Here is a 17505-nt window from a genome sequence, read left to right on the forward strand (position 1 = left end):
GTGTTATATAACTCGCAATTGATCGGGAATATATCTAGAATGGCAGGATGATGCGACCGCAAGCCTTTCAACTCGCGTAGCCACGAACACTCACTTATCTTTCATAACACGGTGGCTGCAAGCGCATTACCGAAACCCACACAAAGAAATTTTCAAGGGAATAATCCACTCTCACTTATAATAATTAATATATCCCTCAGTCTCTCGTCCCTACTCCGAGCATAAAAATATATAATATCTTGTTGCGTGACTTGTTGTCCAGTTGCGTATCCTCCGCAAGATCCATCGTCGGCGTGTTCTCTTTCTAGATCTGTCTCCAGCGCACGTCTCTCGAACCTAGCCCGAACTGCTGTTGAGACGGCCGTTCCGGTTCGGCGTCTCCGAAGACGCACTGTAGCCCACCGACCGTACACGTTTGGCAGTGGGTCATCGTCTTCAGGTAGCTTATTGCACAGGACCCAATCAATCAATCAGCGTTTATTTCAGCTTGAAATACAAACTGAGGGTGGCAAGAAAAAAGCAGTGTCGTCCACTGCTTGACGGGCCTCGCCACCCTTACAAGTCAGCAGTGTAAACGCGGTAAAAAATAATATATATGTACAAAATGAACAATACAGACAAAAATGAGAAGTACAGACAAATTATAGAAAAGCGTTCCTAAGGACAGAAGAAGACATACCATTCTAGTGATCACATAGAGGAGTATTCAAAAACTTAGGCAAGATATATCGCAACATTGTAAAGCCATAGTTCGTTCTACATCTAGGTAAAACAAAGCTGTCTTTTTCCCTGGTTGCATAAGGCGTATTGTGGGGCACAGTAGAAACAATACGTGAAAGAAAATTATCGTTTTTAGCTATACTATTTTTGTAAAAACACGCGAATCTATATTCAAATAAATTATATACAGGCACAATTTTAAACTGCGAGTAAGCCTGCCCGGTTGGGGAATTATATGGAGCTTTTGTAATAGCACGTAGCATTTTCTTTTGCAAGATCAGAAGCTTCTGAATATTGGATGTTGTGGTATTACCCCAGACAAGAAAACAATAGCTTAAATATGAATAAAAGAAAGCGTAATACAAAGTAAGTTTAGTTTTTTCAGGTAGAACGTACTTATTACGCGAGGTTATTCCTACAACCTTAGAAAGGGCAAGACAAACCTCGTTTATGTGGGCGTCCCATGTCATCGTTGCAGTAAAACTTACACCGAGGGATCTAAACGTTTCTACATACTCGATAATGGTGTCACTCAAAACTAAAGGCGGTGGGTGCATTACAAGCTTTCCTTTAGGACGAAATATTACAGCTTTAGTTTTTTCTTTGTTGATTTTCAATGAGTTGACTAATGACCACCGTGATAATAATGCCAATACTCGGTTAGCAGTGCCAGTTAGTTGTTCAACGTCAGAGGAGGAAAAGAAAAGGCTCGTATCATCAGCGTAAATAACGTACTTTGCAAGGGTACTAATATTGGAAATGTCATTTATATATATATTAAACAAGAGTGGTCCAAGGATGCTACCCTGAGGGACACCATTAAAAATTTGAAGGGAATCGGAGCGAGAGTGGTTTATTACAACATATTGTAATCGTGAGCTTAAATATGATTTTATAAGGTTGAGGGCGTGTCCTCGTACGCCGTAATGCTCGAGCTTAGCGATAAGTATTTTATGATTTACAGTATCGAATGCCTTACTAAAGTCAATAAAAATGCCAAGAGTAAGACGTTGTGATTCAAAATTGTTCAAAATATATTCTTTTTGGGCAAGCAAGGCGTGTTCCGTTGATCTATTTTTAGTAAACCCATATTGGCAATCGGATATTACAGAATGCTTTAAGAAGAAATGATTGAGGCGGCGATGAATTATTCGTTCTAACCCTTTAGAAAAAAACGGAAGTATAGATATTGGTCTATAGTTACCGAAGTCGTTCTTATTTCCTTTTTTATAAATTACGGCTACTCTGGCTAGCTGCATAGCTGTTGGAAAGTGTCCCGTCATAAGCGCTACATTATAAATATGTGTTAGACATGGTGTAATTATTTGTAAAACATATTTTACTGGGCGACTTTGTATATTATGAGAGTCGAGGCTATTCGTATCTTTCAGACTTTTGAAAATTGAAAAAACCTCAAGCTCGTCAGTCGGTTCAAAAAATATTGATTCTGTTAACCTATCACTTAGAAAATCAAAAATGCCGGAATTATAGTGACTGTCACCTACAGTCGAAAAAAAGTAATTGAATGATGCAGCGAGATCTGAACCCGATAGCTCAGTTCCATTAACCGTTAAGCTTGTGATCACTTGGGCATTAGTATGTCTATTCAGGAGCAAATTTAGACGCCTCCATTTTTCCTTAAGATTGCTAGAAGTCTGGCAACCAAAGAAATTATTATAATACATGTTTCTCGCCAATTTAATTTCCCTGTTTAGTCGGTTGCGTAAGGACTTATATTCTGCGAGCACGGTAGGATTTTTGTTTTTAATAAATATTGCAAATAATTTGTATTTCTTTTTAACGAGTCTAATTAAACGTCTAGTCATCCATGGTTTACGCGCACTTTTGCATGGTTTTATTTCTACAGTGGGAAAACATTCATTATATACTGATGTGAAGAGCTCTAGAAACCTGTTAAAAGCATCATCTGCAGCTGGCTCATTATAAATAGGGCTCCAATCCACCAAGGAAATACGGTACTTAAATAGGTCGAGCCTTTCTTGAGATATTAGCTGGCGTCTCAATTTAGCGACATCGTTCGAACGAGTTGCTTTTTCTATACGCAAGAAAACAGGTAAGTGATCGCTAATATCGGCAGCGATGCGACCGGAAAAGAATGCGTTGTCATTATTAGTAATAATTAAGTCTAAAGTGGAAGCAGAAGAAGCTGTAATGCGCGTTGGACTATTTATAACATTTTGAAAACCTGTTGAATGAAGTGTGAGTAACATTTGCTGTTGCATTGGGCTATTCGTACCCATATCAATATTAAAATCGCCAGCTATGATGGACAAATAATTTTCAGAACTAAATAAAAACGTTTCACGTTCAAATATCTCCCAAAATTCGCCAAAGTTTCCATGAGGTGGTCGATAGACAACCGAAAATATATTACGTCCAGATTTCACGGTAAGCATTTCAATATCAGAGTTGGAAAAAGAGTGATCAGATAACATATCACAGGCATAGCTACTTTTTATCAGCATAGCTACGCCCCCGCCACGCTTTTCTGTGCGATTGATATAAAAAGAATTATACCCCGGAATACGTACAACATCACTATCAGCCCGATACCAAGTTTCAGACAAGAAAATGACATCGAAAGAACACGAGGAACGCGTTAGATCGTCTAAGAGGACAGTTAGCTCATCAGCTTTATTCACGGCAGATTGCATGTTAAGATGTATAACTTGAATATATTTATTCGCATCTAGTGCTATAGACGCATTAAACTCAGAAGGTGTGAAAAGAGGGGTGTCATTCATGAGGGTATAAAGAATCAGGTAATAAATCTATGAAACAATGGCGCCATTTACGTCATTTTGGACAAGTCAATCAGAGAATAGATCCGGAGGACATTAGAGTCGTCTGTCTTCCGTGCGAAAACAGCGCCATTCCTTGTCCACACGTGCTTCCAAGATACTTGTTTCTTTCTAGAAATCGTAGCACCAAGTAGCCGTTTGTTTTCTGGCGTTAGATGCTCATTAACATAGACACGCTGGTCTGGTCCTTCGAACCCGATTTTAGAAGTAGACAGTTTCAGCTTCTTGGCAGCGGCCAGGAACACGTTGCGCTTTGACCTAGACATGAACCTGACAATTATGTCAGGTTCATTTCACCCTTCGCCGCTCGACTCCGGCAAGGTTCACCCTTCGCCGCTCGACTCCGGCAAGGGTCGCCTCCTCGTCCCAGTCAGGCTCCTCTTCGTCATCAGAGTCCTCTTGAATAAGTGCGGGCGGAGGGTTGTCGAGAATCGCACTTTGGCCTGTTGCGGGGGGGGGGGGGGGGAGGGGGGGGGGGAGGAGGGAGGGAGAAGGAATGAGCTCTCGCGCGGCTTCGTGTGCTCTCTCGTTCCCCTCGATCCCGGCATGGCCCGGGACCCAGGAGATGGTGCCCATCTCCTATGGGACTGTGTGGAGCTCAACCGGACGCGGGAAGAAGCCATTCGAAAACTGCAACCTAAGCTGCGGCCGTGGTGCCTTCGGGACTGAATACACCCGAGGGGCGCACCGCTGCGCCGCAAAGCCATATTAGACTCGATTCTTGACTTTGTCGCTACAGCAAACATCCAGGACTCCATCTGAATAGAGACATTTCTGGTACCCTCCTACCTATCCACACCCCATTCCCCCACCCCCTTCTCTCTCCGATGTCAGTGGACAATTGATTAGAGAGAGTCGTACGCGCTTTACTCCTTTCTTTATTAATAAAACATGCTCAATCAATCAATCTTGTTGCGTGATGAAGAAAGGCAGGTGTATTTCACCCACGACCTTTACCACTCCACGAAACTCGTACTGGGGTGATGTAAACACAACGGAAGCATCCGTCAAGATGACGTTCTTGGCCCAGTGTACCCAAAGTCACTGGATCTGGGAAAGTAGCACCATTGCCTTTCCACCTGCTAGGCGGACTCAAACAAATACCAGCATAGAGACAACAAAACCTAACAAAGTGCTTGGCTCATCGATGCCGCTTGTCATGGCGATCGCCATTTTGAACCTTTCAAAGCTTCGAAGCTACGAAAGGGTCGTTAAAATCAGTTGAACCAAGATCGATATGGAGCATCATCGTCGTGAAAGCGTTCCTCGGCTAACATGAGCGCCTTTGGCACTGTGCATGCAATGAACTTATCACTCATGCTTGTTTCCCCCGATCTCTTACAATTATGTTGCTTTTCTTGCGTGCTTCAAGACACAAATATTATTTTTCAATGCCTCCAAGCACTGACGTTGTGTGCGAGGCTCGTGAGGCTCAGGTGGTGCACCGTCTTCATTGATGACAGCCGTCCTCCGCGGCGTATCTTCGTATGACCGAAGACAAAGTTGCTCGCAGCAGCCAAGAAGCTGACGCTTCAATTCAGGGTCCATTTTACGCGCAGTTCGCACAGAACACAAAAGCTACCTGGGGTTTCCCCAGGAATTGAAATTAGAAAGAAGGGGGGGGGGGGAGGGGGGTTCTAAATTTTTAGGGGGGGGGGGGGGAGGGGGCATTAAGAATAGAGGAGCCGTTGCGAATTAAGGGAGTGCCTTCAGAACAACAAAGGGGCGGGGGGGGTGGGTACATTCACTTTAGGGTGTGTAAAGGGGGTGTAAGTAAACCACTGGAAGCTACGAAAGGTTGCAGTACGCACACAAGACGCACCGGGAATCGAGACGCTGCGTACGTCGTTCAACCCTTAGACTCCGCAGCCAGGTCAATCCAAGAACGAGAGGCGTTGCGTACTTCTCTGCGCGCGCGGGGCGAAAGAGCGTAAGATTCAAGTGTGGAGAGGTTGTTACCCCGACTAAATTACCTCCTGTAACATAATAATTGCTAAATTCTTTTTTTTTTTTTTTTGTTTCGCGGAAGATTAGTCTTGTGAAATGCTTGTCCCAATTAGGCTGTTGAAAAAACACCTCTTTTTTCTTTTTAGTTACTCTGGAACGCGATAGCTTTATCGGGCCCCGTTCGCAAAGTCTTCTCATATAATCCCACGCTCGTTCCCAAGCCTTGCAAGCGTGTGCGTGGCATAGTCGGTAGCGTCACTTGTCTGTGTAGAATCACGTGTCACGTGACGCCACAATGACACGTGACGCCACCGTGACGTCATGTGACGTTACACATGAGCGTTGTGTGTTAGTAATACCACTCAAGGTCACATGGCCTGACGTCACACGCGTGACGTCACGCGAGGGTGCTACATCATGACCCTATCCACTTGCCAACTTTTCCCAAAAATTTTACCGCTAAACTTGGCGGTAAAAAGTTTCCGCTATATTTGGAGGGAAACATTTTCGCTAAATTTGGCGGGACAAATTTCCACTAAATTTAGAGGAAACTTCTTGCGCCAAGTCTAGCGGAAAATTTTTCCGCCAATTCAGCGGGTCGATAGGGTCATAACGCCACTGCAGAGTGGGACGTTAAAGTGGCTGTGACGTCATCACCCAATCGACCCACTAAATTTGGCGAAAGGATTTTCCGGTAATTTTAGTAGAAAATTATTCCGCCAACTTTGGTGAAAAAGTTTTGCGCCAAATATGACGCCGCCGGATTTTCTACGGTACGAGCTCCTCGAAGGGATACCGCAACAAAATTTCGTCGCTTCATTCTTGGCCTATTCGTGTTAACGGAGCAGTATCACATCAGGCCCACCAATCTCTTGTTAAAAAAGTCACGAAAAGGAGTTTTAAAATGTAATAAATGATTAGCAATGAGCACCTGGTGGATGTCGCTAAAGCCTCGTTTGTAATGCCCGTCAAGGAACCTTTACAAGTAGTGACAATGCCTGTCTCGCCTCCGGTCACCAGGAGAGAAGAGGTGAAGGAGGAACTCCTCTATCACAGGGACTCTTTCTTGTGTGTCCTATTGTCCCTCTACAAGATTATAGAGCAGGAGTGGCCAGGCAGACCCGGCCTAGGAGCCGCAAACAAAACCACGAAAGTTACAAGAGCATCAGAAAAGGGGGGGGGGGGGGGGGGCAGGGGAGGGGGGGGGGGAGCCTTTAGAGCAATAAAGGAAACTCGAACTACTTTCAATCTATGCCAGTCAAAAGCTGTCCAACTGTACTACCTTGATCACATTTAGCGGGAACGCCGGAGCGCGTGGCAGCGGGTACTATCAGAGCAGGCGCAAGTTCCAGCGCATGCGCATCGCGCCTGCTGAGGGAATATGCTCTCATCGCGCGCATCGCGTCATCGGAACGCTCGCGCGTCGTCTGGTACGGGCGTCGTCTTCTACGCGAAGCATGTCGCATGGAAGCGCAGGGGTTAAAATGCGTGTAAATGAACTTATCTGCCCACGGGCATGCGACAAGCATGCGAATATTTTGATGTATGATACAGTATCATACCTTTTTTGTTTCTTATATTTTATTTAAAAAAAATATTCGAGGCCCCTTCCCCCGCATGTGGTGTGCTTGATAAATTTAGGCGCCTTTGCGTTGCTGTCAGAACGATTGCTGCACCTCGTCATGGCCAGAGTTCCAGAGGCGGACAGGAGATTGATCATCGAGCTCTCCCAGAAAGGGCACTCGCAGCGGGCCATCGGGGCCCTTGTAAAAAGGCCTCTAAAGACGGTTAATAGGATCGTTCAAGCTTTCCGTTATGTAGGCCGGATCCACGACGCACCTCGAGGGACTCCCCCAAGAGCGACGACCGAGGATGAGGGCCGTTACATTATTCCCGCTGTCGTCGAGGACCCCTTTCTTTCGGCCAGGGAAATCCGAGAGGAGCTGGAATTGGACGTTTTGGACGTGACAATTCGTCGGAAGTTGGCAAGCGCCGGCCTGCACAGCGCCATGGCAGCGCAGAAGCCCCTGCTATCTCCTTAAAACAAGCGAGGCTTTGCTTTGCGATGGGACATGCGTTGTGGCGGCGGATGACTGGGGCCGGGCCGTCTTTTCAGACGAATCGACGTTCTCTACCAGGCAAGACAAATGCGTGCGTGTGTGGCGACCCCGCGGCGCACGGTAAGGCCTGCTTAGTATGCTAGCTGTTCTACGTAGATCTTGATGATTGTTTTCGTTGCGAAAATATTTCGTCGTTCGTTTACGTTCTCGCTACACACTCGTGATTTACTGCAATTCCGTTTGATAAAAGGCTGGGGTCCCTTAACAGTTGAATTTTCTGCTATGTTATTCGCAATGTATCCATTGTTAGTTAAAACTAATTACATTGTTTATTTGTTTTTTTATTATCGTTGGCTCATATGTGTAGTCGTGACAGTCTTTGTTCCTTTCTCCTCTTTACCTGCGTAATTTCAGTGTATACAGTTCGATAGCTTGGCTGAAAAATCACACCGCCCAACTAGGGTCGATGCGCTCCTGCAGGAACGATCCTGCCTACGTGCAGCGTGTTGCATCCAGCGTCAGGACGTCCGTGAACGTTTGGGGTGCCATCACAAAACAAGGCCTCGGTCCTCTGCACCGCATAGTCGGGAGGCTGACATCGACCAGTTACTGCGACGTGGTGGACACCGTCCTTATACCCTTCGTTCGGAGTGGTCTCTTCCCCGACGGGAACTTCCTTTTTCATCAAGATCTCGCGCCCATCCACACTGCGCGCACCGTGAAGGACCACTTGCGGCAGTGCGGCATAGAGGAGTTGCCACGGGTTCCGAAGGGCGCGGACCTCAACATCAATGAGAACGTGTGGGGCCGAATGAAGGCGGCCATGGTGCGGACTCCTATTTATTCCGCCACAGAAGACCAGCTGTGGGACGCAGTCCAAGCAGAATGGGAACGTTTGAAAGGAGACGCGTCTTTCGTGTCAAGTCTTTACGACTCGCTGCCGCCAAGGATGGCGGCTGTAGTCAAGCTAAACCGTGGATATGACCCGTTACTGAGCCTGTTTTAGTTGACTTGATTTTTCTTTGACTGCAGGTAGCAGCCATTCAATTTTACTTCAGCAATGAAGTTTGCACTTTTCTTACCCGACACTACTGACACAACGTCGTCGTTACAGCAATTGGCTGCAGCAAACCTTATGGGCAGAAATCTTAGACGTCTGCACCCCACAGTCACCAACACACATCTATCACAGGCCAAAAGGCAATAACAATAAGGAAGACAAAAACCACAAGCTATAAATGCAGTTATCAAAGTCAGGACCACGTTAATTAATGATGCAGACGCGCTGGCCGACAATTAATTTATGATCACCGCGCCCGAGATAGCTCTATAGACTTCACAGGAAGCGGGGTCGGCGAAGCTGGCGCAGACTGACGCGAGAAGAAAAAAAGTCACAATGTTTATTTGCTTTAACAAATACTGAAACTAAACCAGGAAAGCAGATGAGCACATTGGAGGAGCTTTCATTTTAGGGTTCACCACCTTTCGGGTATGCCAAAGTTCTTTCTATCACCAGTAGCATGCGCTAGACAACAGCCGTATCAGACAACACACGTAGCAGACAACAGCCGTAGCAGACAACACACGTAGCAGGCGAGGCGCGTAGCAGACGACAGGCATAGCAGACGACACGCGTAGCAGACGACAGGCGTAGCAGACGATACACGTAGCAGACGACGGGCGTAGCAGACGACAGATGAGCGCTCAGATGACGTGATGCGCGCGACGAGAATATAATCTCGCCGCACGCGCGATGCGCATGCGCAGCAGTTGCGTACCAGTCCGGTAGAGCGCTCTGATAGTGCCCGCGGCCACGCGCTCCGGCGTTCCCGCTAACTGTGATCAAGATAGTACGTAAGGTGGCAGTACCACCATGCCTATTTTCGAAGCGCTTGCCAGAGGGGACCGTTTATAACTAAAAAGACAGCCTACAGGCTCAAAATACAAACGTGGGAATGCAAGATCCAAGATGCAGCCGCTATTATCCTGCCCCTTGACAAATTCAATATAACTATAACTTTTATAATATCAAATTTTGATTGCACAGGAAAAACTAACTCACGAGCGAGCTCACTCACCTCACTCACCCTCACCGATGTGGCGTGAGCCTGAGGGTGAGTGAATTAGTATGCCTCGAAAACTCACGAGTTTGAGGTTGTTTGAGGGGCGTGAGTTAAGTGAGTTAATGAGTTGGGAGAGTTCATCAGTTGGGTGAGGGGCGTGAGTTCGTGAGTTCGGTGAGAGGCGTGAGCTTGTAAGGTCGGTGAGTTTGAAGGGTAGTCATCTGCCTTTTATTTAGTTACATGTATGCACATTCGATTACAGTCGAAAGTTGGCGATGGTATCCTCTGTCACGGGCCTTGAGTGGATCTCTAGGACTCTTGTTCTTTTCTCTTGCTTGCCCTGGCTGGCTCTATATCACTCTCCCCTTCGGGAAGGCCACGGCACGGGTTGCCAATGCACATGTCTGCAAATTGATGACTTGGTGGGAAATCGTGCTGGTTGTCGCAATGCTGACTTCGGTAGTGTCTGGGGCGAAACCTGCACACTCTCAATATAATCGGGTTTCAGGCGATCAACGGACACCATGTCCATGTCTGTTTCCTAGGTCTAAAAGGAAAGTCTTGGGACCGCGTTGAAAACTGTTCGTCATAAGGGGCCTGCAGTGGTTTCGTCACTGCTTCTGGGCCAACAAAAACGTGTGTACACGTATCTAAGTATTAGCTTATGAAAACATTCCTGTTAAATGGTTGCCGTGTAGGCGGTGGGAGGAAACCTTAGATCGTCAGCTTCAGTCTCGATAAATAAGGATGCATGTCTGGCACCGCATCCTCTTCAAGAGTATGGAAAAACTCGCCTGGCAGTCAGGGTCGTGTGGTAAACAAGTTCAGGCGGTGTGGAGAAGAGATATGGTTTGTAGACCAAACGAAGACCCAGTAGAAGCAAGAGCGCTTCTGGCCAGTTTGCTGGATTTTTGCATGCCTTCAGTTTATCCTTGCAGAAAACAAACAAACAAAAAAACAGTATAAACTGGATTATACCGTATTTGTTTCGGTGGGCTGCCTTCGGGTGCCGAGCAAACCCCTCCACTAGACCGTTTGAAGCCGGCTGATAAGACGTGGTTCGGATTCGCGTCGCAGCAAAAATCTGTAAGAGTTGAGAAAAAAAGGCGTGACTCAAACTGTCCAACTCTGCATGTTGCGATTTTGTGTGGTACGCGAAAGCGTGGGACACATGTTATCATAAAGGCTTATGTGACCTCTTCAGCTGTGATGTTGGTTAGTAGTGTTCCTCCCAGCCAGCGAGTAAAGCGATCACTGCACGTGCATGTTGTGCATGTTGCGCAAAGCCACGAGAAGATGGTAATGGCCCAACGAGGTCGATGAGAGCTTTGGAAAATCTGGCATCTGGGAGCTTGAACCTGGCTACTGGTGCAACGGTATGGCGATTAATCTTTGAATATTGGCACTGCTGATAAGTGTGTGTCCCTGTGCGAACAACGACATTAATTTTGGACCAGACCAATCGTGATTCCACTAGACGTTGGGTGGCCCAAATGCCAGGATGGGCCAGTCAGTGCAGAGCCGTGAAGATTTGACGACGGAAGTCGTGAGGAACCATCGGCCATGGTGCGCTTGTGGAAATTTCGCACGTTAAAGTGGCACTACATCATGAAAGACGAAGATCCTCGTACTTGGGCGCTGTGTGTCCAGAGCGTAGATTTTGAAGTTCTTGGTCGGACTGTTGAGACCGCGCATGTGATGAAAATCCATGGTACTAAAGAAGGTTCGTTCCAACGACTGTATTACTGCGCGGGAGAGAGCATCGGCTGAGGCGTTGCGAGAACCTTTGACGTACCTGATTTTGGTACTGAATTGCATATTGAAAGCCATTTGTCTGATTTCTCGTGGAGAGTATGTATGTCCATTGGATGTTAAGCCACAAGGCAAGGGTTTGTGGTCGGCGATTACGTGAAATGAGCGTCCTTCAATGAAGTATATAAAACGTTTAAGAGCAACATGTATTTCCAAGAGTTATCTTCTAAATGTACAATACTTCTTGCCTGATTGGCACAGTTTCTTAGAAAAGAAGGAGAGAGGTTGCCATTGTTGCTCAAGGTACGGTTGCGAAACTGCTCCGACGCCTTGTACGGACGGATCAGTCATAAGACGCGTGGGTGCATTAGGCACTGGATGAACCAACATCGTGGCATTCGCGAGGTCATTCTTAATCTTCTCAAATCCAAAGACTCCGCAATGCGTCCAGATGATGTCTAGGTTTTTGGTTATTCTAGGAGACAAGGCTTCTGTAAGAGGCTGGATAGTAGTAACACAATTAGGAAGAAAACGCCGAAACAAGATTTATAAATCCCGGGAATTCTCTCAAATTCGTAAGGTTGTGGGGCTTCGGAAAACGAATATTTGCTTCTACTTTATCCGGTAGGCGTCTAATGCCGTGGTATTCAAGACGATGCCCAAGGAAAATCATTTCCTGAACGCTGAACTGGCATTTGTTGGGGTTTATCATCAGGCTATTCTCCTCCTAGGTGTTTCATGACAAGGCGGAGGTGCTCCAGATGTTCTTCTTGATTTTTGCTTGCAATAGGAGGTCGGCAAGGTAAGCAGAACAAAAGTCTACTCCTCTTGCCACCTGGTCAATAAATAGCTAAAGAGTTGGTGCAGCGTTTCGAAGTCCAAACGGAAAACGTATAAATTCGTATAGTTCAAATGGAGTGATAAAGCTGTTTTGGAATGTCGCTTGGCTCTATGAGGATTTGGTGGTAAAACTTGATTAAATCTCTTTTTAGACAACATTTTCATTCCGTGAAGCTTGATTGAGACGTCTTGTTCAGCTTGTGTTACGTTGTTTAAAGCGGGATAATCCCTACAGGGACGCCATGTCACCTGGAGTCATCTTAGGCACCATGTGGAGCGGAGACGACCACAAGCTCGAAGATGGACGAATGATGCCGAGTTCCAGCATGTCGTCAAATTCTTGACGGGCGATCTGAAGCCGCTCCAGAGCTAGTCTTCGAGCGCGAGCGTAAACCCGAGGGCCGGTTGTTACTATGTGGTGTGTTCTGTTCCGAAAAGTCTCTCAATAAGGTGTCAAACATAAAAGTGGTGCTTTCGAGCGCAAGTGAGGGTGAGAGAGAGGCTCCATTGATGGGCCTCAGTAACGGTTTGTCGGGCTGTGGTGTCTGAAGACATGAATGACGTAAATCGACGCAGAAGCCCAAGCATGAGAAACATTCTGCTCCCAAGATGGGATGGCGCACATCTGCAATAAGGTTAATCCAGCGAAGAAATTCACGAAAATCTCAGTATAAGAGTGAGAGCCTTCCCTGCTTATGTAGCTATGCCGGATCCATTTATCACCTGTCGGCTCGAAGGGACGTTTTTGAATTTAAGCGCTGTGGCAGATGGTGGTACTACGCCTACATGGGCTCCAATATCAACAAAAAATTTTATTTCTGTGTTCTGTTCCACGACAAAGAAAAGGTCACCTAGAGAAGGAGCGAGCACTTGACATCTTGAGTAAGTGCAACTGGGGTTTCCCTGCGCGCACGACTCCGTAGGTCCGGTGGAACCAGCAAACTTGCGGTGTCCCTTGTCGCCCTCTTAAAGAAGAGTGTCTCATTTAATTTGGTTCAGGCAGGTTAGGACAATTTTGTCGAAGCGCAGATACCTCAGTCATCAAATACGCGACGTCGTCGTGAACCCTTCAGAAATCAAAAGGAGGTGAAAATGTCGCATGTAGCGGCTGGCCAAAGGTGGGGTACGTGGTAACCTGAAACATGGACGGGTCTGTTTCTACAATCCTGTCGGCAAGTTCGGCGAGGTCGTCGAGAAAAATATTTCTGGCCGTTGCAAGGATCTTGCGGACATTCGAAGGCAGACGCTGCAGATAAAGTTCTTGTAGAATGGAAGAATCCCGCGAAGAGGCTCAATACCCCAAAAGCTGTTCCACGCGCAGGAGGACCTGCGATGGCTCGCGGTCTCCGAGCTCCTCAGCCGTGAGCAATTGCTGCAGGCGTCGCTCCTCTGACGCAGTGATTCTCCGGATTAGCTCTTGCTTGAGGTGTTCATAGGGCTCTTGGTCTGGAGGGGAGATGACGATGTCTCTTACTTCCTGCGCATCAGGGGCCCTACGTTGCGGTTTCTGGACTCCCGGGGCGACCGGGGACACGGAAGTGACGTCAACAACGCTCTTTGGATGTTGATTGGTGGAGTCACTGATGACGAATCTCTGCGATGTCTTGATGGCGTCAGAAGGTGAGTTTCCGCGATGCGTGGTGTTGCTAAGATACGTTCATTCACACATTCGTCACTTCCTTCTCCCTAACCGGCGTAAGATTCCAAAAGCGCGACTTAAGTCCTTTGCAGACGATAAAGACGTGAGGACTTCGCGAAATTTTGTCCTTTGAGCGGCTGATGTTTCTGCGGGAAACCTTTGCTCTACTTCCGTGAACCACAACTCAGGGTCCGCAGTCCAGAATGTCGGTAGTCGACGGAAATATACAATTGTTTTTCTCGCTAAATTCTACTATGACCTTATGTACATATTAAAAAAATAATTGGGCTTATAATGCTGCCACGGGCACGCCCGAAGTCAAGTCTCTAACATCTGACGATTGGCTGCTGAGGTGGAAGTATTGGGGAGGAGGACTGACCATGACGCCCCAAGCGGTTAACTTTAGAACTGCACGGATGGGGACAACAAATACAATGACTCAGCGCTCGGCCGACATAACCGAACGCGGCGTCAGCGTTCGGCTGGAGTTCGTGTTCTCCGGTGAAGGGTATGAGGGTTATTTTGCTACCACACTCTTAGAAAAAAGGGTCAGTATAGTCCTCCCTAAAGGGAGGAACGCTCTTGACACATATGTTCCTTCAGAAAGGGAGAAACTTTCGTCCCTTAAGCAGGGGAGGAAAAGTTCCTCCGTCGACTGCATCTCATTATGGCGGCCACGTATCGAGCAAATCGAGCTCGGTAAGGCTTAACGAGAACACCAAGTCTATTGCACGAAGCGAGAGGAGCAGGAAATAAAAACGTAACACGAGCTCTCCGCGAACTGTATTTATTTCCGAAGCTTCTTTACCCCTGCAGGTAAAGAAACTTACGTTTCGAAAGCATGCAGTCACTCAGTCTTCTCATCGTCAGCACTGCGATGTTCAACGGAGACAACCGGCACTCAGTTCGCGCACTTTATGTCCTACCTTTGCTATTCCTCGAGCCAAAATTCCTTCGTCAACCGTAGCGTCAACCGCACATCACGGAGGAGTGAAAATCATTCGCCCGCAAAAGCAAAAGCCGCTCTCAAAAAAAAAGCAAATCCGAAGCAACCTCTTGGCTTATCTCAGCACGGTAACACGAAATTATGGCGTAGCCGCGTAGCGTAAAAGGATGTTAAATCGCTTGCCACCAGATGGCAGGGTCAAGCAGAGTAATCGCACGTAGCTAGGCTAGGTGGCGCTAGGTACCGCCCAATTCATGTTTTACAAAGAAATATTTTTATTTTCTTACGCCACAATTGCGTTTCCTTTTCTTCGGAATCTCTAACACATGTAGACACGTTGCGCACACTACAAACATCAGGTCAACATATATTGAACGCATACACAGGCATCGCACATACAAACATCAATACAACAGCACACTACCCCGATCACTACTACCGAACCCTGCGTTTCCGTCTTTTATAGTGGTCATTTTGAACGTACGGAATTTTTCGGTGACTCCCTAAGCAAAAAAAAATATTCCGAACATGTTCATTTTTTTCCAGCAATGTCATACATCTGAGGCTATTTTTAATGGCTCAGGGGATGAATCTCTTATTAAAAAGAAGACGCTCGATCATGCCATAATTATTTGAAAGCCAATAAATCGAGCCGCTCCAATGTGGTTCCAAGCCATGAGTTTGTTTTCCCGCATGGCCCTTCGTAGCCAGTATTTATATTGTAGTGTTCGTTTTTCTATTTGTGCTGTTCGCGCAAAGCTGCAATTGCCGTCTTGAATTAATCTCTGTAGAGCGGATATCCACTCAGCTGGAAGTGATGCTTCACGGGCACAGAAATCGCTTTTCGATCAACTTGAATGCAGTCAAAGCCGCGACTTCCGACAACTGTTAAGTGTACGGAGCTGCGCCGTTGCGAGCTCGAAAACTTCTAGCGCTCATCCCAGCGCGCCACTTAGAGGGCAGTTTCTACAGGAACCGTAATATATTTAAACAGTAAAATAAAGGATAGCGTTTTTTTTTCGATTTTGCCTGTCTTTTTTTTTTTTTTACGCTAAACTTCCATTATAAATATACGTACTTTCCGTCATACTTTCGTAGTGTTGTCTTTTCCCCAGAGCGCAATCGCTCTCGGGGACCGACAGTCACATTGGCCACTGTACGATAGGAGCTTACCGTTCAGACCAGCGTTCCAACATGACTATCCACACGTCGATCGACTGCACCTAATCCCTCAAGTGGTTTTAAACTCTTTAATGTAAAGCGGAATGTCATCCTGCGACATCCCGGCCCCTCCGATAACGGCCCGACTAGCGGCATCAATGCCCGACAGTTTACGTCATCTCATCTTGTTGATACACCACTGATACGCGAACACACGGTCACATCGGCGATAATTCCAGCCTTCTGTTCACAACCCACAACACTGCCATCACGATGTCGCTGACACGAAGAAATACAGAACCACGTTGACGATGTTGCTGACACGCAGAAGAATCACGTTGAACGCCGGTTGGCACTCGGCACGGGACAACGGAACCGAACTCAGCACGGATGGCACCCAGGCAGCCGGCAGGAAAACCTGCCTTCCTTGGACGCAGTTCCCGCGATTTCCATAACGTCAAAAACGTCGACACAGTTCCTCGTGGTTTCGCTGCTGTAGTTCCGCGTGTGTCCCGCAAATTGGAGACGGCCGCGACGGCCGTCTTACCCAGTGTATGTAGCGCTGCTGGCACTGCTCCGGAACTTCGCTGTTTCTAGCGGCTTCGTTTGCTCGTTTGATAAAATTAGTGGTAAAGACGTCAATGCAACCGAAATGTTCTGCACGTTTGGACTAGAAGACGGAATTACAGGCGGCCTTCGCTGCCGCTGAAGCTCAATCAACTCAACATTAATTTATTAAATAAACAACGTGCGCGATGTGCTCGAGAAACGAAACCGAAAGAAGATGGGTCGGGAGGGCGAAAGCTTTCTCCGGTCTGCCTGGAGGAGGAAAACGTCTCGGAGAATAATAAGGACTTTAATTTTCCTTTTATCGGTCTGGGTTTGTTTATGTGTGTTTTGGTAAACAAAAAAAAAAAACAAAAACAAAAAAAAAAAAAAACACTTTTTTCAGGATCGAACCGTTGACCACTTGGTCAGTAGCGCGATGTTCTACCTCTGCGCCAACTTTCATCTGAACTGCCGTTCCTCCCTTCTCTGGGCAACTTGTCCGCAACAAGGAGGAACAGTTGCTTTTGCTACCTTTCTCCTCCCTTTTTTCTTAGAGTGCACACCGGCCTGCGTGTGCAATGCAGCATGCACGGTATTCAGCTCAGCACAAAAGCCTAAGCAGTCTTGAGTAGTAACGCGTTACTAGTAACGCGTTACTGTAATTTCGTTACTTTTTTGGTAACTTGTAACTGTAACGAGTTACTTTTTAAAAATGTAACTTGTAACTGTAGTTCTATTACTTTTTTCTGAGGTAACGATGAAAGTAACGACGTTACTTTTGTCGTTACTTTACAGTTTTTTATGAATAACATATCACTGAACAAGGGTACAATTTAGCCATTTTTTGCGCTTTACAAATTGTCTCTTCCGACATTTCGAGTGTCAAGTTATTTTTTGCACAGACTTGTGAATACGTTCTTTCTCGCCAGTCACGTCCCGAATATAGCCACGTGTAGGTTTGGTGTAAAAAAAAAGTAGTTATCTTTAGCAGGCGCTTGTACTTTGA

The 17505-nt window shown here is 46.5% G+C and overlaps 1 protein-coding gene across 1 annotated transcript; it reads right to left on the bottom strand.

Moving 5' to 3' along the window:
* Window positions 1-683: 683 nt before the first annotated feature.
* LOC121834623 lies at window positions 684-1190 on the bottom strand. Its single transcript, XM_042288336.1, has 2 exons — window positions 1029-1190; window positions 684-938 (listed from the first exon to the last, which is right to left on the bottom strand). Exons 1-2 carry the CDS (start codon window positions 1188-1190, stop codon window positions 684-686), a joined length of 417 nt encoding a protein of 138 aa, XP_042144270.1.
* Between the last annotated feature and the right edge of the window lie 16315 nt (window positions 1191-17505).

This window comes from Ixodes scapularis, unplaced genomic scaffold, assembly GCF_016920785.2.
Source record: "Ixodes scapularis isolate PalLabHiFi unplaced genomic scaffold, ASM1692078v2 ptg001909l_1___fragment_2___debris__unscaffolded, whole genome shotgun sequence".
NCBI classification, from domain to species: Eukaryota; Metazoa; Arthropoda; class Arachnida; order Ixodida; family Ixodidae; genus Ixodes; species Ixodes scapularis.

Excerpts from the sequence above, each read along its gene's own strand:
- LOC121834623 (XM_042288336.1), bottom strand. The coding sequence starts at position 1,190 with ATGACATGGGACGCCCACATAAACGAGGTTTGTCTTGCCCTTTCTAAG. Across the intron at positions 939-1,028 it reads GTTTTCTTGTCTGGGGTAAT|CAGGCTTACTCGCAGTTTAA; the intron begins ACCACAACATCC and ends TCCCCAACCGGG.